Below are 27,601 nucleotides of genomic sequence, written 5' to 3' on the forward strand. Positions count from 1 at the left end.
ACCTACATTGGCTCCCGGTTAAACAACGCCTCGATTTCAAAATTCTCACCGTTTAAAAATCCCTCTTTTTCAGCCTCACAACCCGACGAGACGTCTGCGCTCCTCAAATTCTGCCGTCTTGAACATCCCTCATTATAATCGCTCCACCAGCGGTGGCCGTGCCCTCAGCTGCCTGGGCCCCAAGCTCGGGAACTCCCTCCCTAAACCTCTCCCTCTCTTTCCTCCTTTAAGATGCTCCTTAAAACCTGCCTCTTTAAACCAGCTTTTGGTCACTTGCCTCAATTGCTCCTTTTGTGTCTGGGTGTTAGATGTATGTGTTGTGCCTGTAACGCTGCTGTGAAGCCCTTGGGACGTGTTGCTCCGTTGTAGGCGCTATATAAATACAAGTTGTGATTGCAGCAATGGACAGTTTGTCAGCCCGCGGAGGGACAAAGCCTGTCCGACTCACCAACCAATCAGCGCCCTGCAGCCCCGTGACGTCACTGTCCCCAGCAGATCCTGCCCCAAGATGGCGGCCGTTGCCGGGGGCCTGTCACCGGGAGAAAGCCCCGCAGCTGCCCCCGGGGGCCCGGCTCGGGGCAAACGCCGGAGCCGCAGGTTGTTGTTCGGGGCCTGAGGCCTACCCCGGGTGTTTAGAAAGCCTCCCTACCGGTTCCAGGGCTCCCCTGCGCCCCGCCGCCGCCGCTCCCTCCTCCCCCGCTCCGGAATCTTCTCTCCGCCTCCGGCCGTTGGGCGGCGCGAGGTTGAGGGACGCGTCACCCGCTCCCACGGCCTGATTGACAGGAGCTTCCGACCAATGGGGAGCGAGATCGCGGGAACAGTGGGCGGGCTGCCGAGGGTGACACGCGCTGGAACGTGTTGGCGTCATGACGTGAATGCAACTTGGTTCTCCTGAGTGAGGGAGGCTGGGGGTCAAGGATGATGACATTCTGTGCTGACCCTTGACCCCCAGTGCAGACCAGGAGAGGTTGTATATTCCAGCTGCTTACTGTGGGGTTTGTCAGCTGATCCCAGCCTGGGCTGCAGTGGGGGAGACTGCAGTTAACCTCAGTGCCCTGGGCTCCTGCTACTGATCACTGTCCACTCACCCCAGCAGCAAAGGCCAAGTCTGCAAAGGGGCATTTTGTGGACTGTGATGCCCCCAAGGTTGAATAGGCTGCCAACAATCACTGCATACCCTCACACATTGGCACTTTGGACGGGCACTAGAAGGAACTCCTCACTGTAGAGAAATAGGAGGATGTGTTGATGGGGTGGGAGGAGGGCCGTGTGAAATTTAAACCCAGACAAGGACCAGTTGGGCCGAATGGCCTGTTTCTGTGCTGTACATTCTATGTAATACTATGAAAGGTCAAATCAAGGGAATCAGCAACAACAAAAACAAAACTTGTATTTATATAACGTCTTTAATGTGTAAAACATCCCAAGGAATTTCACAGAGTATTATAAAACAAAAACATAAAACCAAGCCACATAAGCAGATATTGGCACAGGTGACGAACAGCTTGGTCAAAGACAAAGGAGCATCTTAAAAGGAGGAATTAGAGGTGGAGAGGTTTAGGGAGCGAGTCTCAGAGCTTGGGGCCTAGGCAACAGAAGATTGAGCGATTATCGTCAGGGATGCTCAAGAAGGCAGAATTAGAGGAGAGCAGATATCTCTGCGTGGTTGTGGTGCTAGTGGAGATTACAGAGATCGGGAGGGGCAAGACCAAGGAAGGATCTGAAAACAAGCATGAAAATTTTGAAATCGAGGCTTTGCTTAACTGGGAAGAATGTAGGTCAGTGATGCTTCTCCAGCATTCTAGGCACACTGCAAGAAAATAAAGGAAAAATAGCACCACTCTGTGAGAGGTCTTCCCTCCACAGGTCAAACTTAGGTTATATGATTTACATTTCCCTTCCCAAATGCTTGAGCAGCAACTCCTATCTATTTAGCGAGTCAGTTTTAATTTCCCAAAAACCTCTGTCCAGCCTTTGTGATTTAACAATACAAAAGGTATCTGCAATGTGTTTGCAGCAAGTTCTTTATCTTCCCTCTCGACCAATCTGTCGTGGAAGATAATACGTGACTCCAAATCATTCATTCCAAGCATTTTTTTTTTTAAGTCTTAAGTTCAATTTAATCACCATGCCAAGGCATTCAAGATCCGTTACTGCAAATAAGAAGTTGAACGTTCAAGGTCGTTAACACCTTAAAGTCATTTCCATATTAAAGAACCCTCTCGGTAATCTTGCATCATCATCATCATCATAGGCAGTCCCTCGAAACGAGGATGACTTGCTTCCACGCCGAAAAGGGCGGAGTTCACTGGTGTTTCAATGAAGGACCTAATATTCTGGAACCCGAACTACATATTGAAGGGTGGAAGATGCCTGTGGGTAGATTTTTTTTAACGTGTGGTTGCACACCAGCCAGCCCTACTCTCCAACTCCTCACCCCAACCCCTCCTCCACCCCTACTCTCCAACCCCCTCCCCCTCCTCACCCCAACTCCTCTTTCACCCCAATAATTTCATTTTTACCATCACTTGCACCAATAATCCCACACCCCAGGTGAATATCAGGGGATTCTGTGTGATGGTGAGGTGATCACTGGACAATAAAGCTCAGAGACTGGTGGGGGGCTGCTCATTACCCTCGGTGTGATTTAATCCCCTTTCCCACTGAATACTGCGGACAGACATGGTCACCTTGGTAACGGAATGGTCAGTGTGACATCACGTTCTAAACAAGAGCAGGCTAGACAATGTGTTATCAATAAATGGTCATGATATTAAACACTCTGCAATTACATTACAAACAAAATGGAAATAAAATGCTGGAATATAATTGGTGAAGATAATTTATCTCTGGAATTGACTAGCAAATATTAAGAATGATTTTTTTTGTATACACACACTATATATATATATATATATATATATATGTATAGCAAATACTTGTTTGCTCTTATCAGTTATTCTACTGAACCTGATGCAATCCACATTTTATGTTCTTTAGCCCATCCAGCGGTGCTTGCTGGGTCAGGATATAAAGAGACCGTGCGTTGTTCCTCCTCCCACTGCCCGGGGGAATGGGGCAGATATTTAAAGGGACAGGGACTCCCCTTTCTCTGCCTATTTATAGTTAAAGGGACAGTCCAGTTTATCTTGAGGTGTCGGAGAACTTCACTAACAGAGTTCCCATTAACAGTCGCTCCCTTCTGTACTGTGCAGTGATTGTAAAGCTGTCTATTTCAGTGACTTGAGCCTTTCTAAAATGTCTCATTGTTTTTGATGATCCATTTAACTTGCTTGTATAATTTGGAAAAAATTCAGAATTATACAGTGTGACAAAGGTTTCAGTTAAAGGTGGAGTAAAATTTGTTGCAAAATATTCTGTTCTAACCCTCCCCCAACCGCCCAAATTTTAGAACACTGCAATACTGACTGGGAAGGTCCCAAGTTCGATCCTTGATCTGGGCTGTGAGCTGATCTCAGCCAAGGCAGCAGTTCAGGGATTATAATTGTCCTCAGTACCACTGGGCTAAATATAAATAAAAAATCAGCCAGTGCCCCTGCTCTTCATACCGATCCAGGGACCTCAACTGGGAAGTGTGTGGATGTCATTTAAGGACAGGATTTGAGGCTGTGATACCTACCACAGTGGAAATCCTGCTGGCACTTGCTGAGTCAACTGACGGTGAGACATTAGAGGTTAACTAATGTCTGTGGAATTGCACCCAGCCAGATTCAGCACTTTCTGGAAATAATAAATCTCAGACGCTGAAAGGAATGTTGATTTTAGACGGTGAAGATGAAGGGTGTCTGGAATAAGGAATTTACAGCTTAAGGGGGACAGGAGGGGACAGAATGTTCTATCGAATCTAGAATTGTCTGTTCTGAATTTCTATCTTGAACATGAAGTAATGTTTGTAGCCACCATTTATTTGCAGGGTATTAGAAGGGGAGGACCTGCAGCTGGGAAACTCAAACCGAATATTGCGTCAAGATTTGACAGATTCCCGGATTGATCAGGATCACCTGATCATCAGCCTTTGTAAAAACACCAATCACAGCGGGGAGAAACAGGAACACGTTCTGTGTGTGGATGCACCTTCAACCAATCGTTCAGCCTGTGAAACTCGTGCACCCACCTGACTCAACACTAAATGTGGGGAGAGTGGGAATGGATGCTGTTGTGTGTGGAAAGTGATTCAGTCTCATCTCACCAACTGACATTCAAGGTGTTAGATAACAGACTTTCTCCTGTGAATATAGAGCTGGTTTATTGGGCCGTGATGTGTTTATTTATTCATCTTGGTGACTCTAAACCTTTGCCAATTATTTGATGCGACCGGTTTACATGAACATATTTTTTTAAATACATTTGCTGAGTGGATTCAAATTTAAATTGAAACCAGGTTTGCAGGCGTGATGCTCCATTCACACATCGAAGGTGAGAGAGATGCTGTGGAGCACACGCTAAGTCCAGTATCTGAAAGTGATTAACAGACTGGGTTTTGTGTTCAGTGATCCCAGGCGTGTTACCGACACCATTGCTCGATACCAAGGCAAGGAGAGGCACTCTGGGAGGTAGGGGGAGATGCACTCTGGGAGGTAGGGGGAGAGGCACTCTGGGAGGTAGGGGGAGAGGCACTCTGGGAGGTAGGGGGAGAGGCACTCTGGGAGGTAGGGGGAGAGGCACTCTGGGAGGTAGGGGGTGCTGGCACTTGTCCCCGAGAGTAATTGAAGGTATGAGAACTGAAATAATCTCGAGTTGGAAAGGAGAAAATGCACAAAATGCAGTCGGTAACAGGACATCAATTTGTCTCATCTTATCTTGGAGACATCAATTATCGACACAGTGTTATTTGAAATATCAAAATATTAAACTCCAGCCCAGTTATAGTAACTTCAGCAGAAACAAACCCCAACTGACAGAACGAACCCGATTCAGTCGGGATGTGATTAACACCAGCAATAAGAGTAGAATCCAAACCTGCAGTCACTTGTGAACTCGCTGGTGTCTCAGCAGGTGGGAGGAATGGATGAATCCCTTCCCACACTCAGAGCAGCTGAACGGCCACTCCTCAGTGTGACTGTGACGATGCATTTCCAGTTTACAAGGTTAGGTTCAGTTCTGAACCCACTATGCACAGAGTGAGAATAAAATCAATGAGCTGCAGATTTTTTCTGCTGGACACTGGGACTTCTGTGTTGGCCCAATAGGGTGAGCCTGTGCTGATCCAATAGGGTGAGTCTGGGCTGGCCCAATAGGGTGAGTCCAGATTGGCCCAATAGGGTGAGTCCGGGCTGGCCCAATAGGGTGAGTCCAGATTGGCCCAATAGGGTGAGTCCGGGCTGGCCCAATAGGGTGAGTCCGGGCTGGCCCAATAGGGTGAGTCCAGATTGGCCCAATAGGGTGAGTCCAGATTGGCCCAATAGGGTGAGACAGGGCTGGCCCAATAGGGTGAGTCCAGATTGGCCCAATAGGGTGAGCCTGTGCTGGCACAATAGGGTGAGTCCGGGCTGGCCCAATAGGGTGAGTCCGGGCTGGCCCAATAGGGTGAGTCCAGATTGGCCCAATAGGGTGAGTCCAGGCTGGCCCAATAGGGTGAGACAGGGCTGGCCCAATAGGGTGAGACAGGGCTGGCCCAATAGGGTGAGCCTGTGCTGGCCCAATAGGGTGAGTCCAGATTGGCCCAATAGGGTGAGACAGGGCTGGCCCAATAGGGTGAGTCCAGATTGGCCCAATAGGGTGAGTCCGGGCTGGCCCAATAGGGTGAGTCCGGGCTGGCCCAATAGGGTGAGTCCAGATTGGCCCAATAGGGTGAGTCCAGGCTGGCCCAATAGGGTGAGACAGGGCTGGCCCAATAGGGTGAGACAGGGCTGGCCCAATAGGGTGAGCCTGTGCTGGCCCAATAGGGTGAGCCAGGGCTGGCCCAATAGGGTGAGTCCAGATTGGCCCAATAGGGTGAGTCCAGGCTGGCCCAATAGGGTGAGACAGGGCTGGCCCAATAGGGTGAGACAGGGCTGGCCCAATAGGGTGAGCCAGGGCTGGCCCAATAGGGTGAGTCCAGATTGGCCCAATAGGGTGAGACAGGGCTGGCCCAATAGGGTGAGCCAGGGCTGGCCCAATAAGGTGAGCCTGTGCTGGCCCAATAGGGTGAGCCAGGGCTGGCCCAATAGGGTGAGTCCAGATTGGCCCAATAGGGTGAGTCCGAGCTGGCCCAATAGGGTGAGCCACGGCTGGCCCAGGGTCACCAGACAACAATCAGCACAACAAGGCTCCCTTTCAGGGGCCACCGACCTGGGCACAAACATGTGGTCCAATCAAAGTGACAGACACCCTGAAGCCCCGCCCACCCTTTGTCCCTGTCCAAAGGGCCGCACATGCACCACGAGACCCGCCCTGACCAAGATGGCGGCAGCTGAGTCCGCTTCTCCCGGTCCTAGAACATGGAGGCAGTTCAGAGAAGGTTCACGAGGTTGATTCCTGAGATGAAGGCGTTGTCATATGAAGAAAGGTTGAACAGGTTGGGCCTATACTCATTGGAGTTTAGAAGACTGAGAGTTGATCTTATTGAAATGTATAAGATTCTGAGTTGATGCAGGGGGTTATCTAGAACCTAGGAGGTGTAGTTTCAGAATAAGAGGTCTCCCATTTAAAATGGAAATGAGGAAGAATTTCTTCTCTCAGAAGGTTGTGAATCTTTGGAATTCTATACCCCAGAGAGCTGTGGACACTGGGTCATTGAATATATTTAAGGTGGAGAAATAGATCGGGCATGATCTTATTGAATGGCAGAGCGGGTTCAAGATGCCAGATGGTCTACTCCTGCTCCTATTTATTTTTCTTATGTCCTTATATCCTTCCTATCCACTCCAACTGCGTCCTTCATAATTTTATACACTTCAATTAAGTCTACCCGCAGCCTCCTCTATTCCAAAGTAAACAATGCCAGGCCATCCAAACTTTCCTCAGCTAAAATTCTTCAGTCCAGGTAACATCCTCATGAATATGCTCTGTACCCCCTCTCCAGTGCAATCACATCTTTCCTGTAATGTGGTGACCAGAACTGTGTGAGTACTCTAGCTGTGACCTAACTAGTGTTTTAGCATAACCTCGAGTCTTGAACTAACTGCCTTAAAGAGTAGTAGAGGCAGAAACCCTCATCGCATTTACCAAAGTACTTGGATATGCACTGGAAGTGCCATAACCTACAGGGCTACAGACCACAAGAGGAAAGTGGGATTAGGCTGGATAGCTCTTTTTTGGCTGCACAGACACAATGGGCCAAATGGCCTCCTTCTGTGTTGCAAACTGCTATCATTCCATGTCCCCAATCTCCTCCTGTCTGATATAAACCCACCCCACAGTCACTGACACCAATCTCCTCCTGTCTGATATAAACCCACCCCACAGTCACTGACACCAATCTCCTCCCATGTGATATAAACCCACCCCACAGTCACTGACACCAATCTCCTCCTGTCTGATATAAACCCACCCCACAGTCACTGACACCAATCTCCTCCTGTCTGATATAAACCAATGCTTGTCACTGACACCAAGTTGACTGGGAAAATATGTTAAAGGGTAAGACTGTCTTCTTCATAGCAGTTCCTTGGAATCGAGGAAGATGTGCTTCCACTCTAAAATGAGTCCTTAAGTGACAGTCTCTGTCACAGGTGGGACAGATATTCATTGAGCGAAAGGGTGGGTGGGTGGGATTGGTTTGCCGCACGCTCTTTCCGCTACCCGCGATTGATTTCTGCATGCTCTCGGCGATGAGACTCGGGGTGCTTGGTGCCCTCCCGGATGTACATCCTGCTCTTAGGTTGGTTTTGGTCAGAGATTCCCAGGTGCCAATGGGGATGTTCCACTTTATCAGGGAGGCTTTGAGGGTGTCCTTGTACTGTTTTCTCTGGCCACCTTTGGCTCGTTTGCCGTGAATCTGCCTGCTCCACGATGACATGGAGGCTGTAATCCTTACCAATGGATCCATCACAGACCCAATCCACATCCGGACCGGGGTCAAACAGGGCTGCACCATCGCCCCAACCCTCTTCTCAATTTTCCTTGCTGCCATGCTCCACTTTACAGTCAACAAGCTCCTCGCTGGAGTGGAACTAAACTACAGAACCAGTAGGAACCTGTTCAACCTTCGTCGTCTCCAGGCCAGGTCCAAGACCACCCCAACCTCTGTCGTCAAGCTATCTGTGTCTGCGCACATAGAGGCTGAACTCCAAGTCATAGTCAACGTATTTAATGAGGCATAAAAAAACCTGGGCCTTACACTAAACATCCGCAAGACAAAGGTTCCCCACCAGCCTGTCCCGCCGCACAGCACTGCCCCCCAGTAAGACTGTAGAAACACAGTGACAAACATTTAAGGAGATATTTCATAACCCTCAGCAAAGATTTATTCAAGTGAGAAATAAAGATGCTAAGAGAAAGAATGAACCATCCCTGGCTAACTAAGGAAGTAAAGGATGGTATCAAATTGAAAAAAAAAGGCATACAATGTTGTGAAGGTCAGTGGGAGGCCAGAGGATTGGGAAATTTTTAGAAACCAGCAAAGGGCAACTAAAAAAATGATCAAGACAGAGAAGAGAGTAAACTAGCAAAAAATATAAAAACAGACAGTAAGAGCTTCTACAGTTATATACAAAGGAAACGAGTAGCTAAAGTAAACGTTAGTCCCTTAGATAAGACGGGGGAATTAACAATGGGAAACACGGAAATGGCAGAGACTTTGAACACATTTTTTGTATCGGTTTTCACGGTAGAGGACACTAAACACATCCCAATAGTTGATTATCAAGGAGCTATTGGGGGGGGGGGGAGTGTCGGATTTAAAACAGTCACTATCACTGGAGATAAAGTAATAAGAAAACTAATGGGACTAAAGGTGGACAAATCCCCTGGACCTGATGGCCTGCACCCTAGGGTCTTAAAAGAAGTGGCTGCAGAGATAGTGGATGCATTGGTTGTAATCTACCAAAATTCCCTGAATTCTGCAGAGCTCCCAGCAGATGGAAAACCGCAAATGTAACACCTTGTTTAATAAATGAGGGAGACAGAAAGCAGGAAACTAGAGACCAGTTAGTCTACCATCTGTCAATGGGAAAATACTGGAGTCCATCATTAAGGAAGTAGTAGCAGGACATTTAGAAAATCATATTGCAGTCAGGCAGAGTCAGCATGGTTTTATGAAAGGGAAATCATGTTTGACACATTTGCTGGAGTTGTTTGTGGATGTAACGAACAGAATATATAAAGGAGAACCAGTTGATGTCATATTTGGAATTCCAGAAAGCATTCGATAAACATAGAAACATAGAAAACAGGTGCAGGAGTAGGCCATTCGGCCGTCAAGCCGGCACCACCATTCAATATGCTCATGCAACTTCAGTACCCCTTTCCTGCTTTCTCTCCATACCCCTGATCCCTTTAGCTGTAAGGGCCACATCTAACGAACTGGCCTCAACAACTTTCTGTGGTAGAGAATTCCACAAGTTCACAATTCTCTGAGTGAAGAAGTTTCTCCTCATCTCGGTCCTAAATGGCTCACCCCTTATCCATAGACTGTGTCCCCTGGTTCTGGACTTCCCCAACATTGGGAACATTCTTCCTGCATCGAACCTGTCCAGTCCCATCAGAACGTTATATATTTCTGAGATCCCCTCGCATTCTTCTAAATTCCAGTGAATATAAGCCTAGTCGATCTAGTCTTTCTTCATATGTCAGTCCTGCCATCCCGGGAATCAGTCTGGTGAACCTTCGCTGCCCTCCCTCAATAACAAGAATGTCCTTCCTCAGATTAGGAGACCAAAACTGTACACAATACTCCAGGTGTGGTCTCACCAAGGCCCTGTACAACTGTAGCAACACCTCCCTGCTCCTATACTCAAATCCTCTCACTATGAAGGTCAACATGCCATTTGCCTTCTTCACGACCTGCATGCCAACTTTCAATGACTGATGTACCATGACACCCAGGTCTCGTTGCACCTCCCCTTTTCCTAATCTGTCACCATTCAGATAATAGTCTGCCTTCCTGTTTTTGATAGGGTGCCACACAAAAGGTTACTGCACAAGATAAGAGCTCACGGGGTTGGGGGTAATATATTAGCATGGATAGAGGATTGGCTAACTAACAGAAAACAGAGTCTGGGTAAATGGCTCATTTTCAGATTGGCAAACTGTAACTAGTGGGGATCAGTGCTGGGGCCTCAACTATTTACAATTTATATTAATGACTTGGATGAAGGGACCGAGTGTAATGCAGCCAAATTTGCTGATGATACAAAGATAGGTGGGAAAGCAAGTTGTGAGGAGGACGCAAAGAATCTATAAAGGGATATAGATAGGCTCAGTGAGTGGGCAAAAATCTGGCAGACCCCAACTGTCATAATGAACATGATTCAGTCGGGATGTGATTAACAGCAGCAATAACAGCAGATTCCAACCCCTGCAGTCACTTGTGAAGTTGCTGGTGTCTCAGCAGGTCGGATGATGTACTAAAAAGTAGTGAAGTCCTGCTGCAACTGTACGGGGCATTGGTAAGACCACACCTGGAGTACTGCGCACAGTTTTGGTCTGGACTTGTCTCCATTCCCGTGCCGAGGGGATTGCTACACCAGACGCGAGGGGCAACATTTGGGGACACAGATTCCCCACCAATTCCCATTCCCCTTCTTTCTGGTGGATAATGGAGGGGCCACTGTGTGTAATGTGCAAGTCAGTAAGAATTTTCAGCAAGCTCTTTCTAATTGGAGATATTCTTCAGTGGACACTTTCACACACTATTATAGATTTTGTACCAAAGATCAATTTAGGATTAAAGTAAAAGGTCATAATTTTATTGCAAACAGAAGTTCTGGTGACAGTCACTGAACTAAGGGGAAAGATAACACACAGAGTTTCTTAAAGGGACACTGCAGCCCAGAGAACACTATCAGCAATATATCCAGAATATTAAAGTCCAGCCCAGTTATAGGGTTATTAACATCAGCAGAAACAAACCCCAACTGTCAGAATGAACATGGTTCAGTCGGGATGTGATTAACAGAAGATTCCAACCCCTGCAGTCATTTGTGAACTCGTTGGTGTGTCAGCAGGTTGTATGACCGAGTGAATCCCTTCCCACACTCTGAGCAGGTGAATGGCTTCTCCCCAGTGTGAACTCGCTGGTGTTTCAGCAGGTCAGATGAACAAGTGAATCCTTTCCCACACTCTGAGCAGGTGAATGGCTTCACCCCAGTGTGAACTCGCTGGTGTTTCAGCAGGTCAGATGACTGAGTGAATCCCTTTCCACACTCAGAGCAGGTGAACAGCCTCTCCCCAGTGTGAACTCGCTGGTGTCTCAGCAGGGTGGATGATCGAGTGAATCGCTTCCCACACTCAGAGCAAGTGAACAGCCTCTCCCCAGTGTGAACTCGCTGATGTTTCAGCAGGTCGGATGAACAAGTGAATCCCTTCCTACACTCAGAGCAGGCGAACGGTCTCTCCCCAGTGTGAACTCGCTGATGAACTACAAGGTTGGATGAACAAGTGAATCCCTTCCCACACACGGGGCAGGTGAACGGCCTCTCCCCAGTGTGATTGCGTCGATGAATTTCCAGCTCAGACGGTGATCTGAATACCTTCCCACAGTCACCACATTTCCACGGTTTCTCCGTGGTGCGGGTATCCTTGTGGCTCTCCATTGTTGGACGATCAGTTGAAGCCTCGCCCACGCACACAATACGTTTACGGTTTCTCCCCGCTGTGAATGGTGCGATGGTTTTTCAGGCTGTGTAACTGGTTAAAGCTCTTTCCACTGGCAGCGCACTGGAACACTCTCACTCGGGTGTGTGTGTCTCGGTACCTTTCCAGTCACACTGATATTTGAAATTTATTCCCACAGACAGAACAGAGAAACATTTCTCCTTCCACTTTCAAAGGCCAATGATATTCGGGTCCTGATGAATCAATTGACTCAGTCGAATCTTACGTGATGTTAGGTTTTTGTTTCCTGTCTGAAAATCTCCCCTTCTAATACGCTGTAAAAGGAGATAACAAAACTCATCACTGTCAGTACAAGGCAGAAATTCAGAATAGACACATCTAGTTTCCATGGAACATTCTTTCCTCTCTTGTTCTTCCAAAGCTGTAAATCCCTGTCCCACACATTGTCCCTCCTGCTGTGCTGAAATCCAAACCCATCACACATCTCTAGACTGTTTCTCCAACACTTCCAGTTTTCACCACCAAATCTGTTCTACACTCACTGGTTCCCCTCCCTCTCCTCCCCTGAAGGTGCTGACTCTGTCTGGATTCAGTTCTACACTCACTGGTTCCCCTCCCCTGAAGGTACTGATTCTGGCTGGGTTCAGTTCTACACTCACTGGTTCCCCTCCCCTGAAGGTGCTGACTCTGGCTGGGTTCAGTTCTACACTCACTGGTTCCCCTCCCCTGAAGGTGCTGACTCTGGCTGGGTTCAGTTCCACACTCACTGGTTCCCCTCCCCTGAAGGTGCTGACTCTGGCTGGGTTCAGTTCCTCACTCACTGGTTCCCCTCCCCTGAAGGTGCTGACTCTGGCTGGGTTCAGTTCCACACTCACTGGTTCCCCTCCCCTGGAGGTACTGACTCTGGCTGGGTTCAGTTCTACACTCACTGGTTCCCCTCCCCTGGAGGTACTGACTCTGGCTGGGTACAGTTCTACACTCACTGGTTCCCCTCCCCTGGAGCTACTGACTCTGGCTGGGTTCAGTTCTACACTCACTGGTTCCCCTCCCCTGAAGGTGCTGACTCTGGCTGGGTACAGTTCTACACTCACTGGTTCCCCTCCCCTGAAGGTGCTGACTCTGGCTGGGTTCAGTTCTACACTCACTGGTTCCCCTCCCCTGAAGGTGCTGACTCTGGCTGGGTTCAGTTCTACACTCACTGGTTCCCCTCCCCTGAAGGTGCTGACTCTGGCTGGGTTCAGTTCCACACTCACTGGTTCCCCTCCCCTGGAGGTACTGACTCTGGCTGGGTTCAGTTCTACACTCACTGGTTCCCCTCCCCTGAAGGTACTGACTCTGGCTGGGTTCAGTTCTACACTCACTGGTTCCCCTCCCCTGAAGGTGCTGACTCTGGCTGGGTTCAGTTCTACACTCACTGGTTCCCCTCCCCTGAAGGTACTGACTCTGGCTGGGTTCAGTTCTACACTCACTGGTTCCCCTCCCCTGAAGGTGCTGACTCTGGCTGGGTTCAGTTCTACACTCACTGGTTCCCCTCCCCTGAAGGTGCTGACTCTGGCTGGGTACAGTTCTACACTCACTGGCTCCCCTCCCCTGAAGGTGCTACCTCTGGCTGGGTTCAGTTCTACACTCACTGGTTCCCCTCCCCTGAAGGTGCTGACTCTGGCTGGGTACAGTTCTACACTCACTGGTTCCCCTCCCCTGAAGGTGCTGACTCTGGCTGGGTTCAGTTCTACACTCACTGGTTCCCCTCCCCTGGAGGTACTGACTCTGGCTGGGTTCAGTTCTACACTCACTGGTTCCCCTCCCCTGAAGGTGCTGACTCTGGCTGGGTTCAGTTCTGCACTCACTGGTTCCCCTCCCCTGAAGGTGCTGACTCTGGCTGGGTTCAGTTCTACACTCACTGGTTCCCCTCCCTCTCCTCCCCTGAAGGTACTGACTCTGGCTGGGTTCAGTTCTACACTCACTGGTTCCCCTCCCCTGAAGGTGCTGACTCTGGCTGGGTTCAGTTCTACACTCACTGGTTCCCCTCCCCTGAAGGTGCTGACTCCGGCTGGGTTCAGTTCCACACTCACTGGTTCCCCTCCCTCTCCTCCCCTGAAGGTACTGACTCTGGCTGGGTTCAGTTCCACACTCACTGGTTCCCCTCCCTCTCCTCCCCTGAAGGTGCTGACTCTGGCTGGGTTCAGTTCTACACTCACTGGTTCCCCTCCCCTGGAGGTGCTGACTCTGGCTGGGTTCAGTTCTACACTCACTGGTTCCCCTCCCCTGGAGGTACTGACTCTGGCTGGGTTCAGTTCTACACTCACTGGTTCCCCTCCCCTGGAGGTACTGACTCTGGCTGGGTTCAGTTCTACACTCACTGGTTCCCCTCCCCTGAAGGTGCTGACTCTGGCTGGGTTCAGTTCTACACTCACTGGTTCCCCTCCCCTGGAGGTACTGACTCTGGCTGGGTTCAGTTCTACACTCACTGGTTCCCCTCCCCTGGAGGTACTGACTCTGGCTGGGTTCAGTTCTACACTCACTGGTTCCCCTCCCCTGAAGGTGCTGACTCTGGCTGGGTTCAGTTCTGCACTCACTGATTCCCCTCCCCTGAAGGTGCTGACTCTGGCTGGGTTCAGTTCTACACTCACTGGTTCCCCTCCCCTGGAGCTACTGACTCTGGCTGGGTTCAGTTCTACACTCACTGGTTCCCCTCCCCTGGAGGTACTGACTCTGGCTGGGTTCAGTTCTACACTCACTGGTTCCCCTCCCCTGAAGGTGCTGACTCTGGCTGGGTTCAGTTCTACACTCACTGGTTCCCCTCCCCTGGAGGTACTGACTCTGGCTGGGTTCAGTTCTACACTCACTGGTTCCCCTCCCCTGAAGGTACTGACTCTGGCTGGGTTCAGTTCTACACTCACTGGTTCCCCTCCCCTGAAGGTGCTGACTCTGGCTGGGTTCAGTTCTGCACTCACTGGTTCCCCTCCCCTGAAGGTGCTGACTCTGGCTGGGTTCAGTTCTGCACTCACTGATTCCCCTCCCCTGAAGGTGCTGACTCTGGCTGGGTTCAGTTCTACACTCACTGGTTCCCCTCCCCTGGAGGTACTGACTCTGGCTGGGTTCAGTTCTACACTCACTGGTTCCCCTCCCCTGGAGGTACTGACTCTGGCTGGGTTCAGTTCTACACTCACTGGTTCCCCTCCCCTGAAGGTGCTGACTCTGGCTGGGTTCAGTTCTACACTCACTGGTTCCCCTCCCCTGAAGGTGCTGACTCTGGCTGGGTTCAGTTCTGCATTCACTGATTCCCCTCCCCTGAAGGTACTGACTCTGGCTGGGTTCAGTTCTACACTCACTGGTTCCCCTCCCCTGAAGGTACTGACTCTGGCTGGGTTCAGTTCTACACTCACTGGTTCCCCTCCCCTGGAGGTACTGACTCTGGCTGGGTTCAGTTCTACACTCACTGGTTCCCCTCCCCTGAAGGTGCAGACTCTGGCTGGGTTCAGTTCTACACTCACTGGTTCCCCTCCCCTGGAGGTACTGACTCTGGCTGGGTTCAGTTCTACACTCACTGGTTCCCCTCCCCTGAAGGTGCAGACTCTGGCTGGGTTCAGTTCTACACTCACTGGTTCCCCTCCCCTGAAGGTGCAGACTCTGGCTGGGTTCAGTTCTACACTCACTGGTTCCCCTCCCTCTCCTCCCCTGAAGGTGCTGACTCTGGCTGGGTTCAGTTCTACACTCACTCCTGCACCAAGATGGCCGCGCATGCGCTGTGCCATTCACTGAATCAAGATGGCGGCGCGCCGAACCTGCCTTTCTGTACGAAGATGGCCGCCGTTTGGGCCTGTGACCGGTTAAAGCCCCGAAGCTGCAAACGGCGATATTCCGCTTATTATTCCGGGCTTGTGGCGGGCACCGGTTGTTTATGAAGCCTCCCCATCTCCCGGCTGGTCCATTACTCCCCTCCACCCCGCTGAAAATGACACCTCTGAGGAGCCTGTGCAAACTGTGTTTCCTTCGCCATTACACGCATCGCGCATGCTCCAACCACACAGGGCCCGCACCTGCGCACTGAGCTCCTGTAGTTTGTGGCATGCTGGGTACATCAGGACATGAGAAATTGGAGCAGGAGTGGGCCACCCGGCCCCCCGAGCCTACTCCCCCATTCAATAATGTGGCCAACTCCTGCTCCTATTTCTTGTGTTCTTATACTGCCTCGACACTGTCCCATCAAACACTCCCAGGGCAACTACAGCACGGGATAGATACAGAGTAAAGCTCCCTCTCTCCACTGTTCTGAACAATCCCAGGGCAGGTAAAGCACGGGCTAGATACAGCGTAAAGCTCCCTCTACTCTGCCACATCAAACACTCTCAGGTTGTATTCACTGGAGTTCAGAAGAATGAGAGGGGACCTCATAGAAACGTTTAAAATTCTGACGGGGTTAGACAGGTTAGATGCAGGAAGAATGTTCCCAATGTTGGGGAAGTCCAGAACCAGGGGACACAGTCGAGGGATAAGGGGTAAGCCATTTAGGACCGAGATGAGGAGGAACTTCTTCACCCAGAGAGTGGTGAACCTGTGGAATTCTCTACCACAGAAAGTTGTTGAGGCCAATTCACTAAATATATTCAAAAAGGAGTTAGATGAAGTCCTTACTACTAGGGGAATCAAGGGGTATGGTGAGAAAGCAGGAATGGGGTACTGAAGTTGCATGTTCAGCCATGAACTCATTGAATGGCGGTGCAGGCTAGAAGGGCCGAATGGCCTACTCCTGCACCTATTTTCTATGTTTCTATGTGAAGTACAGCATGGTTTAAACAGAGAGTAAATCTCTCTCTACACTGTCCTGTTAAACAGTCCTAGGGCAGGTACAGCACGGGTTATATACAGAGTAAAACTCCCTCTACACTGTCCTAAAGAATCCCAGGACAGGTACAGCAAGGGTTAGTTACAATTTAAAGCTCACTTTATGCTGACCCATCAAACACTCCCAGGGCAGGTACAGTATAGATTAAATACACAATAAGGATCCCTCTGCACTATCCCACCAGACATTTCCAGCACATGCACAGCACAGGTTAGATATAGAGAAAGCTCCCTCAACATTGTCTCAACAAACACTGCCAGGGCTGGTACAGCACAGGTTAGACACTGGGTATATCTCCCCCAAGCAGTCCAGGGCAGGAACAACACGGGATCAATACAGAGTAATTTCTCCCTCGACACTGTCCCATCAAATTCTTCCAGGGCAGGTACAACATGGGTTAAATACAGAGTAAAGCACGCTTTATACTGTTCCACCAGACGTTCCCAGGGTATGTACAGCACTGGTTAGACACAAAGTACACCTCCCTCTAACCTGTCCCAGCCATTCCAGGGCAGATACAGCATTTGTTAGATATTGTTCCACTGGATATTCCCAGGGCAGGTACAGCACTGGTTACATACAGAGTAAAACTCCCTCTACATTGTCTAATCAAATATTCCCAGGGCAGGTACAGCATGCATTAAATGCATAGTAAAGCTCACTCTACGCTATCCCATCAAACATTTCCAGGGCAAGTACAGCACTGATTAAATACAGAGTAAATATCCCTCGACATTGTCCCATCAGCCACTCCCAGGGTAGGTAAAGCACGGGTTAGATACAGAGTAACTCTCCCTCTACATTGTTCCACCCAACACACCCAGGGCAGGAACAGCACGGGTTAGATATGGAGTCAAGCTCACTCTACACTATCCCATCAAACACTCCAAGGGAAGATACAGCATGGATTAGATACAGAGAAAAGCTTGCTCTACACTATCCAATCAAACTGCCAGGGCAGGTACAGCACGGGTTAGACAGAAAGATTTAGGCTGAGTGTTCTAGAACTTGGAGTCTGGGCAACAGAAGGCACAGCCACCAATGGTTGAACAATTATAATCAGGGATACTCAGGAAGACGGGCAGGGGGGCGGGGTTGGAGGAGATTACAGAGTTAGGGAGGGGCGAGGCCATTTAGGGATTTGAAAATAAAGTATTAGAATTTTGAAATTAAGGTGTTGCTTAACCAGAAACCAATGTAGGTCAGTGAGCACAGTGGTGATGGGTGAACTGGACTTGGTGCGAGTTAGGACACGAACAGCCGAGTTTTGGATCAACTCTAGTTTATGTAGGGTAGAATGTGGGAGGAGTGCATTGGAAGAGTCAAGTTCATAAGTAACAACGGCATGGATGAGGGTTTCAGCAGTGAATGAACTGAGGCAAGACCGTAGATGGGCGATGTTAGAGGTGAAAATAGGCAGTGTTCATCATGTTGTGGCTATGTGGTCAAATACTTATTTCAGGGTCAAGTATGACACCAAAGTTGCGAACAGTCTGGTTCAGCCTCAGACAGAAGTTGGGGAGAAGGATGGAGTCAGTGGCAAGGGAACGGAGTTTGTGGCAATGACAATTACAAATATCAGAATATTTCAAAGGTTATCACTTGCAAAATGTGTGGATGCATTTTTTAAATTAAATCGGTCCCAAAAACAGGCTAACTGATACAGAAAGTAATGGATTTCAAATCTTATGCAAGACAGTTCAATAAAGAGGTGGTTCAAAGGATTTCAGCTGAGTTTAAAGTGAGACACTACAGTTTAGTCCACTACAACACAAGTCATGTACACAAACGGAACAAGTTTGGGCTTTGATATGATAGAAGGTGAACTGGGTGAGAAGTGAAGAATAAAAAGCCCTAAAATGGAACAGTCGGTAACAGACCATCAATTAGTCTCCTCTGATCATGGAGGGATCAAATATTCAACACACTGTGTTTGAAACAAATATAATTTATTTAACATTTATACACAATATTAATCTCCAGCTCAGGTATAGCTCAGGTAAATCCTGTTCTATTCACAAAGGCAGCCTTTCTCCAGACCATTTAAAGCTGAGTTGAGGAGGAATTTCTTCTCTCAGAGGGTTGTAAATCTGTGGAATTCGCTGCCTCAGAGAGCTGTGGAAGCTGGGTCATTGAATAAATTTAAGACAGAGATAGACAGTTTCTTAACCGATAAGGGATTAAGGGGTTATGGGGAGCGAGCAGGAATGTGAAGCTGAGTCTATGATCAGACCAGCCATGATGTTATTGAATGGGGAGCAGGCTCGGGGGGGCCGGGTGGCCCACTCCTGCTCCTATTTCTAATGGCCTTATGTACCCAGCATGCCCCGCGGGGGAGAATGTGCCGCACCCAGACTACAGGAGCTCAGTGCGCAGGCGCGGGTTCTGGCTCCGTTTGAAGCATGCGCAATGCGTGTAATGGCGGAGGAGACATGGTTCGCACAGGCTCCACAGAAGTGTCATTTTCAGCGGCAGGGAGGGGATTAATGGACCACAGGGGAGCCGCTGAAGGCTTCATAAACAACAGATTCCCGCCGAAAGCCCGGAATAATAACCTGAATATTAGCGATTGCAGCTTCGGGCTTTCTCCCAGTCACAGGCTAACGGCGGCCATCTTGGTGCAGGTAACAGGTTCAGCGCTCCGCCATCTTGATTCAGTGAGTAGCACAGCGCATGCGTGGCCATCTTGGTGCAGGAATAAAGTGAGCGATGTCAGCGCAGAACTGAACCCAGCCAGAGTCAGCACCTTCAGGGGAGGGAGGTGAACCAGTGAGTGTACAAGTGAACCCAGCCAGAGTCAGCACCTTCAGGGGAGGGGAACCAGTGAGTGTAGAACTGAACCCAGCCAGAGTCAGCACCTTCAGGGGAGGGGAGGGAGGGGAACCAGTGAGTGTAGAGCTGAACCCAGCCAGAGTCAGCACCTTCAGGGGAGGGGAGGGAGGGGAACCAGTGAATGTACAAGTGAACCCAGCCAGAGTCAGCACCTTCAGGGGAGGAGAGGGGAACCAGTGAGTGTAGAACTGAACCCAGCCAGAGTCAGCACCTTCAGGGGAGGGGAGGGGAGGGAGGGGAACCAGTGAATGTACAAGTGAACCCAGCCAGAGTCAGCACCTTCAGGGGAGGGGAACCAGTGAATGTACAAGTGAACCCAGCCAGAGTCAGCACCTTCAGGGGAGGGGAGGGAGGGGAACCAGTGAATGTACAAGTGAACCCAGCCAGAGTCAGCACCTTCAGGGGAGAAGAGGGAGGGGAACCAGTGAGTGTAGAACTGAACCCAGCCAGAGTCAATACCTTGAGGGGAGAAGAGGGAGGGGAACCAGTGAATGTACAAGTGAACCCAGCCAGAGGCAGCACCATCAGGGGAGGGGAGGGAGGGGAACCAGTGAATGTACAAGTGAACCCAGCCAGAGTCAGCACCTTCAGGGGAGGGGAACCAGTGAATGTACAAGTGAACCCAGCCAGAGTCAGCACCTTCAGGGGAGGAGAGGGGAACCAGTGCATGTGGAACTGAATCCAATCGGAGTCAGCACCTTCAGGGGAGGAGAGGAAGGGGAACCAGTGAGTGTGGAATTGGACCGAGCCAGAGTCAGTACCTTCCAGGGAGAGGGGAGCCAGTGAGTGTACAACTGAACCCAGCCAGAATCTACACCTTCAGGGGAGGAGGGGAACCAGTGAGTGTGGAATTGAAGCCAGCCAGAGACAGCACCTGGTGGGGCGGAGAGGGAGGGGAACCAGTGAGTGTACAACTGTAGCCAGCTGGAGATTGCCCCTGGAGTGGAGGAGAGGGGAACCATTGAGTGTAGAACTGAACCCAGCCAGAGGCAGCACCATCAGGGGAGGGAGAGGGAGGGGAACAAGTGAGTGCGGAACTGAACCCAGCCAGTGTGAGCACCTTCAGGGGAGGAGAGATTTAGGAGGGAGGGGAACCATTGAGTGTAGAACTGATCCCAGCCAGAGTCTACACATTTAGGGGAAGAGAGGGAGGGGCACCAGAGATTCTATATCTGAACACAGTCAGAGTCAGCACCGACAGTGGAGAAGATTGAGAGGAACCAGTGAGTGTGGAACTGAACCCAGCCAGAGTCAGCACCTTCAGGAGAGAAGAGGGAGGGGAACCAGAGAGTCTATATCTGAACCCAGCCAGAGTCAGCACTTTAAGGGGAGGAGAGAGAGGAGAACCAGTGAGTGTAGAACTGAATCCAGCCAGAGTCAGCACCTTCAGGGGAGTAAAGGGGAACCAGTGAGTGTAGAACTGAACCCAACCAGAGTCAGCATCTTCAAGGGAGGGGAACCAGTAAGTAAAGAACTGACTGCAGCCAGAGTCAGCACCCAGAGGAGAGGGAGCTGCAGAGGAACCAGCGAGTGTAGAACTGAACCCAGCCAGAGTCAGCACCTTCAGGGGAGAGAGAATGGAACCAGTATGTGTCGAACTGAATGCAGCCAGAATTGGTGGTGAAAACTGGAAGTGGAGGACAAATAGTCTAGAATATAAGAACATAATAAATAGGAGCAGGAGTAGGCCATTTGGCCCCTCAAGCCTGCTCTGCCATTCAATAAGATCATGGCTGATCTGATCATGGACTCAGCTCCATTTCCCTGCCTGCTCCCCATAACCTTTTACTCCCTTATCGCTCAAAAATGTGTCTATCTCCACCTTAAATATATTCAATGACCCAACTTCCACAGCTCTTTGGGGCAGAGAATTCCATAGATTTACAACCCTCAGAGAAGAAATTCCTCATCACCTCAGTTTTAAATGGGTGGCCCCTTATTCTGAGACTATGTCCCCTAGTTTTAGTTTCCCCTATGAGTGGAAATATCCTCTCTGCATCCACCTTATCGAGCCCCCTCTATATCTTATAAGTCTCAATAAGATCACCTCTCATGCTTCTAAGCTCCAATGTGTGTAGGCCCAACCTACTCAACCTATCTTCATAAGTCAACCCCCTCATATCCAGAATCAACCTAGTGAACCTTCTCTGAACTGCCTCCAATGCAAGTATATCCATCCTTAAATACGGAGATCAAAACTGTACACAGTACTCCAGGTGTGGCCTCACCAATACCCTGTACATTTGTGGAAGGACTTCTCTGCTTTTATACTCTATCCCTCTTGTAATAAAGGCCAACATTCCATTTGCCTTCCTGCTGTACCTGCAAACTAACTTTCTGTGTTTCATGCAGAAGGACCCCCAGGTTTCTTGGTACTGCAGCACTTTGCAATTTTTCTCCATTTAAATTATAAATTGCTTTTATAGATTGTAGTTGGGGACCCAGCACCGATCTCTGCAGCACCCCACTAGTCACTGTTTGCCAACCAGAAAATGACCCATTTATCCCGACTCTGTTTTGTTATTTAGCCAATCCTCTATCCATGCTAATATATTGCCTCCAGCCCCGTGAGCTTTAATCTTGTGCAGTAACCTCTTATGTGGCACCTTATCGAATGCCTTCTGGAAATCCAAATACACCACATCCACAGGTTCCCCCTTATCCACCCTGTTCATTCCATCATTAAAGAACTCCAGCAAATTTGTCAAACATGATTTCCCTTTCATAAAGCTATGCTGATTTTGCTTGATTGAATCATGCTTTTCGAAATGTCCCATTACTGCTTCCTTAACAATGGTCTCCAGCATTTCCCCAACAACAGATGTTAGGCTAACTGGTCTATATTTCCGGCGTTTTGCCTGCCTCCTTTTTTAAATGGGGGCGTTACATTTTCAGTTTTCCAATCTGCTGAGACTGCCCCAGAATCCACGTAATTTTGGTAGATTAAAACCAATGCATCCACTATGTCTGCAGCCACTTCTTTTAAGACCCAAGAATGTAAAGCATCAGTTCCAAGGGACTTATTCACCTTTGGTCCCATTATTTTACCTAGTACTACTTCATTAGTGATGGTGATTGTATTAAGTTCCTCCCTACCTATAGCCCCTTGATTATCCATTATTGGGATATTTTTAGTGTCTTCTACCGTGAAGACTGATACAAAATATTTGTTCAATGTCTCTGCCATTTCCCTGTTCTCCATTATTAATTCCCCAGTCTCATCCTCCAGGGGACCAACATTTACTTTAGCCACTCTTCCTTTACCTGTTACTCTTACTATCTGTTTTTATATTTCGTGCTAGTTTACTTTCATAATCTATCTTTCCTCTCAATCATTTTTTTAGTCGTTCTCTGCTGGCTTTTAAAAGTTTCCCAATCCTCTAGCTTCCCACTAGCCTTGGCCAATTTGATACCCTCCCTTATTTCCCTAGTTGGTCACAGATGGTTATCCCTACTCTTAGTCTTTCCTTCTCAATGGGATATATTTTTGTTGCATGTTATGAAATATCTCCTTAAATGACTGCCACTGCTCATCAACCGTCCCATTTTTTAGTCTATTTTCCCAGCCCACTTTAGCCACCTCTGCCTTCATACCTTTGAAGTCTCCTTTATTTAAGCTTAGGACCCTGGTTTGAGAACTAATTTTCTCACCCTCCAACTGAATTTGAAATTCAACCATATTATGTTCACTCATTCCTGGAGGATCTTTTACTAAGAGATCATTTATTAATCCTGCCTCATTGCACAGTACTAGATCTAAGATAGCCTGCTCCCTGATTCGTTCCACAACATATTGTTCAAGGAAACTATCCCGGATACACTCTACAAACTCTTCCTCAAGGCTACACTGGCCAATTTGCTTTGTCCAATCAATATGAAGGTTAAAATCACCCATAATTATTGCTGTTCCTTTATTACAAGCTTCCATTATTTCTTGATTTATACTCCGTTCAACAGTGTAGCTACTGTTAGGGGGCCTATAGACTAAGCCCACCAGTGACTTTTTCCCTTTATTATTCCTTATCTCCACCCAAACTGATTCAACATCTTGATCCTCTCAGCCAATATTGTTTCTCAGTAATGCACTGATCCCATCTTTTATTTATTAACAGTGCTACCCCACCTCCTTTTCCGAAATGTGTGATGGGTTTGGATTTCAGCGTAGCAGGAGGGACAATGTGTGGGGCAGGAATTTACAGCTTTGGAAGAACGAGAGAGGAAAGAATGTTCCATGTAAACTAGATGTGTCGATTCTGAATTTCTGCCTTGTACTGACAGTGATGAGTTTTGTTATCTCCTTTTACAGCGTATTAGAAGGGGAGATTTTCAGACAGGAAACACAAACCAATCATCGCGTCAAGATCTGACGGAGTCAATTGATTCATCAGGGCCTGAATATCATCGGCCTTTGAAAGTGGAAGGAGAAATGTTTGTCTGTTCTGCTTGTGGAAAAAGATTTCAAACATCAGTGTGACTGGAAAAGCACCGAGACACACACACCCGACTGAGAGTGTTCCAGTGCACTGACTGTGGAAAGAGCTTTAACCAGTTACACAGCCTGAAAAAACATCGCAACATTCACAGCGGGGAGAAACCGTACACGTGTTGTGTGTGTGGACCAGGCTTCAACTGATCATCCAACCAGGGAAAGTCACAAGGATACCCGCACCACGGAGAAACCGTGGAAATGTGGTGACTGTGTGAAGGTATTCAGATCACCGTCTGAGCTGGAAATTCATCGACGCAGTCACACTGGGGAGAAGCCGTTCACCTGCTCAGAGTGTGGGAAGAGATTCACGATGTCATCCGACCTGCTGACACACCAATGAGTTCACAAGTGACTGCAGGGGTTGGAATCTGCTTTATTGCTGCTGTTAATCACATCCCGACTGAACCATGTTCATTCTGATAGTTGGGTTTTGTTTCTGCTGATGTTAATAACCCTATAACTGGGCTGGACTTTAATATTCTGGATATATTGCTGATTGTGTTCTCGGGGCTGCAGTGACCATTTAAGAAACGCTGTGTGTTATCTTTCCCCTTAATTCAGCGACTCAATTTTATTTCAAACTGAATTTCAGTTAAGAACTTTTACTTTAATCCAAAAATGATCTTTGGTACAAAATCTAAAATAGTGTCAAAGTTTCCACCGAATAAAATCTCCAATTAGAAAAAGCTTGCTGACAATTCTGACTGACTTGCACATTACACACAGTGACCCCTCCATTATCCACCAGAAAGAAGGGGAATGGGAATTGGTGGGGAATCTGTGTCCCCAAATGTTGCCCCTCCGTCTGGTGTAGCAATCCCCTCGGCACGGGAATGGAGACAAGTCCAGACCAAAACTGTGCGCAGTACTCCAGGTGTGGTCTTACCAATGCCCTGTACAGCTGTAGCAGGACTTCCCTACTTTTATACTCCATCCCCCTTGCAATAAAGGCCAGCATTCCATTTGCCTCCCTGATTACTTGCTGTACCTGCATGCTAACTTTTTGAGTTCCATGTCCAAGAACCCCCAGATCCCTCTGTACTGCAGCATTTTGTAACTCTCCCATTTAAATAATAATTTGCTTTTTTATTTTTTCTACCAAAGGAGATAACCTGACATTTTACCATATTGTAGTCCATCTGTCAGATTTTTGCCCACTCACTGAGCCTCTCTATATCCCTTTGTAGATTCTTTGCATCCTCCTCACAACTTGCTTTCCCACCTATCTTTGCATCATCAGCAAATTTGGTTGCATTACACTCGGTCCCTTCATCCAAGTCATTAATATAAATTCAATAGTTGAGGCCCCAGCACTGATCCCTGTGGCACCCCATTAGTCAACAGTTTGCCAACCTGAAAATGACCCATTTATTCCAACTCTGTTTTCTGTTAGTTAGCCAATCCTCTACCCATGCTAATATATTACCCCCAACCCCTTGAGCTCTTAGCTTTTGCAGTAACCTTTTGTGTGGCAGCTTATCGAATGCTTTCTGGAAATGCAAATAAACAACATCAACTGGTTCTCCTTCATCCACTCGGCTCGTTACATCCTCAAACAAATTTGTCAAACATGATTTCCCTTTCATAAAACCATGCTGAATCTGCCTAACTGCAATATGATTTTCTAAATCTCCTGCTGCTACTTCCTTAATGATGGACTCCAGTATTTTCCCAATGATAGATGGTAGGCTAACTGGTCTATAGTTTCCTGCTTTCTGTCTTCCTTCTTTCTTAAATCGGAGTGTAACATTTGCCGTTTTCCATTCCGCTGGGACCTCTCCAGAATTCAGGGAATTTTGGTAGATTACAACCAATGCATCCACTATCTGCGACCACTTCTTTCTAGACCCGAGGATGCATGCCATCAAGTCCAGAGGACTTGTCCATCTTTCATCCCATTAGTTTGCTTAGTACTTTATCTCTTGTGATAGTGACTGTTTTAAGACCCCTGCCCCCCCCACCCCCTGCAATAGCTCCTTGATTATCAACTATTGGGATGTTTTTAGTGTCCTCCATTCCACCGTGAAGATCGATACAAAATATTTGTTCAAATCTCTGCCATTTTCATGTTTCCCATTAATTCTCCAGTCTCATCCTCGAAGGGATTCACTCGGTCATCCCACCTGCTGAGACACCAGCGAGTTCACAAGTGACTGCAGGGGTTGGAATCTACTGTTATTGCTGCTAATTGCATCCCGACTGAATCGTATTTGTTCTGTCAGTTGGGGTTTGTTTCTGCTGATAATAACCCCTATAACTGGACTGGAGTTTAATATGTTGATATTGCAAATAACAGAGTGTGTCAATATTTGATATCTCCAAGATAAGAGACTAATTAATGTCCTGTTACTGACTGCTCCATTTTGGGCCTTTTCTTCTTTCTAACTCTGGATTATTTCAGTTCTCATACCTTTGGTTACTCTCAGGGATAAGTCCTAGTTCCGCACACCTTCCAGAGTGCCTCTCCTAGCCTTGGTATCGAGGGAAGATATCAGTAACATGCCCAGGATCACTAAACACAAAACCCAGTCTGTTAATCACTTTCAGATACTGGACTTAGCGTGTGCCCCACAGCATCTCTCTCACCTTCGATGTGTGAATGGAGCATCACACCTGCAAACCTGGGTTCAATTTAAATTTGAATCCACTCAGCAAAGGTATTTTTAAAAATATGTACATGTAAACCAATCACATCAAATAATTGGCAAAGGTTTAGAGTCACCAAGATGAATAAGTAAGTAAGTCTTACAGTGTAGTCCAGTGCAGAAACTTAGTCTAAATGTCCACTGAAGTCTAGATCATCGGAAACCAATGTGAGAAATGAATTCAGCAGCTGAAGACATTGAAGCGATTGAATTGCAGAGACACCCTCAACCAACACCACTAAATAACAGATGATCTAATTATCACGTTGCTGTTTGTGGGAGATTGTTGTGAGCACAAATTGTCCGTCACATTTCCTACATTACAACAGTGCCTGCACTTCTAAAGTAGTTCATTGGCTGTAAAGGGCTTGAGGACATCCTGTGACCATGAAAGTTGCTCTTTTTTCTCTTAATGCTGATTGATTTGACGTTATCATGCTCACCAGGTGGCACATCAATTGATTTAACAAACTCGCAGACATTTCAGTTTGGTATTTAACTTTATTAGTCCAAAGTCCATCACTAAGACCGGCTCGGTAGCATCACTCTCATCAATCCCATCTGGAACAGTCTATCCCAAGGATGTAGTTTAACACTAGACCCTACTTCCCACCATTCAGATTCCCAAGACTCGGGATTGCCTGTTCGGTCTCTCTATTTGTCTGTACCATTAGCACTGTGTTTCTGGGATGTCCTAATTCACTCAATTATGACCTTCAAAGCCAGAGACAGGGAAGGTGTATAGAGTCCTATATGTGGAATGGCTCAAATGTCTTCATCCTCCAGAGGCAGTCTCATTTGCAGACTAGTGGAGTTATGGTGATGTACCAGTACCAATGTTGTAGCACCAATAGTGTAGTCCAGATATCCACTGAAGTCCAGGAGATCGGAAACTGATGAGAGAAATGAATTCACCAGCTGAAGACATTGAAGCGACTGAATAGAATAGCAGAGCAGACAGGTTTCTCAGTGGAATCAAACAAAAGTGATGTTCCAGTATGGGGCATCGGGTTGAACCCAGTTATATATGTAACAGTACTAGTCACACAATACTGCCCTTTTCCTTTATAC

At 48.0% G+C, this 27,601-nt stretch overlaps 1 protein-coding gene across 1 annotated transcript in view; it reads right to left on the bottom strand.

The window, feature by feature from the left end:
- Positions 1-27,601, bottom strand: part of LOC139243885 (zinc finger protein 420-like) — a 109,374-nt gene that overhangs the window by 33,961 nt on the left and 47,812 nt on the right. Inside the window, exons 4-5 of the mRNA XM_070870904.1 lie at positions 11,091-12,032; positions 10,561-10,562 (exon numbers count right to left, since the gene is read on the bottom strand). Of these exons, the coding sequence (XP_070727005.1) occupies positions 10,561-10,562; positions 11,091-11,696 (608 nt within the window). The 5' untranslated portion in view covers positions 11,697-12,032. The remainder of the gene's footprint in view (positions 1-10,560; positions 10,563-11,090; positions 12,033-27,601) is intronic.

Source organism: Pristiophorus japonicus, unplaced genomic scaffold (assembly GCF_044704955.1).
Source record: "Pristiophorus japonicus isolate sPriJap1 unplaced genomic scaffold, sPriJap1.hap1 HAP1_SCAFFOLD_190, whole genome shotgun sequence".
Lineage (NCBI taxonomy): Eukaryota > Metazoa > Chordata > Chondrichthyes > Pristiophoridae > Pristiophorus > Pristiophorus japonicus.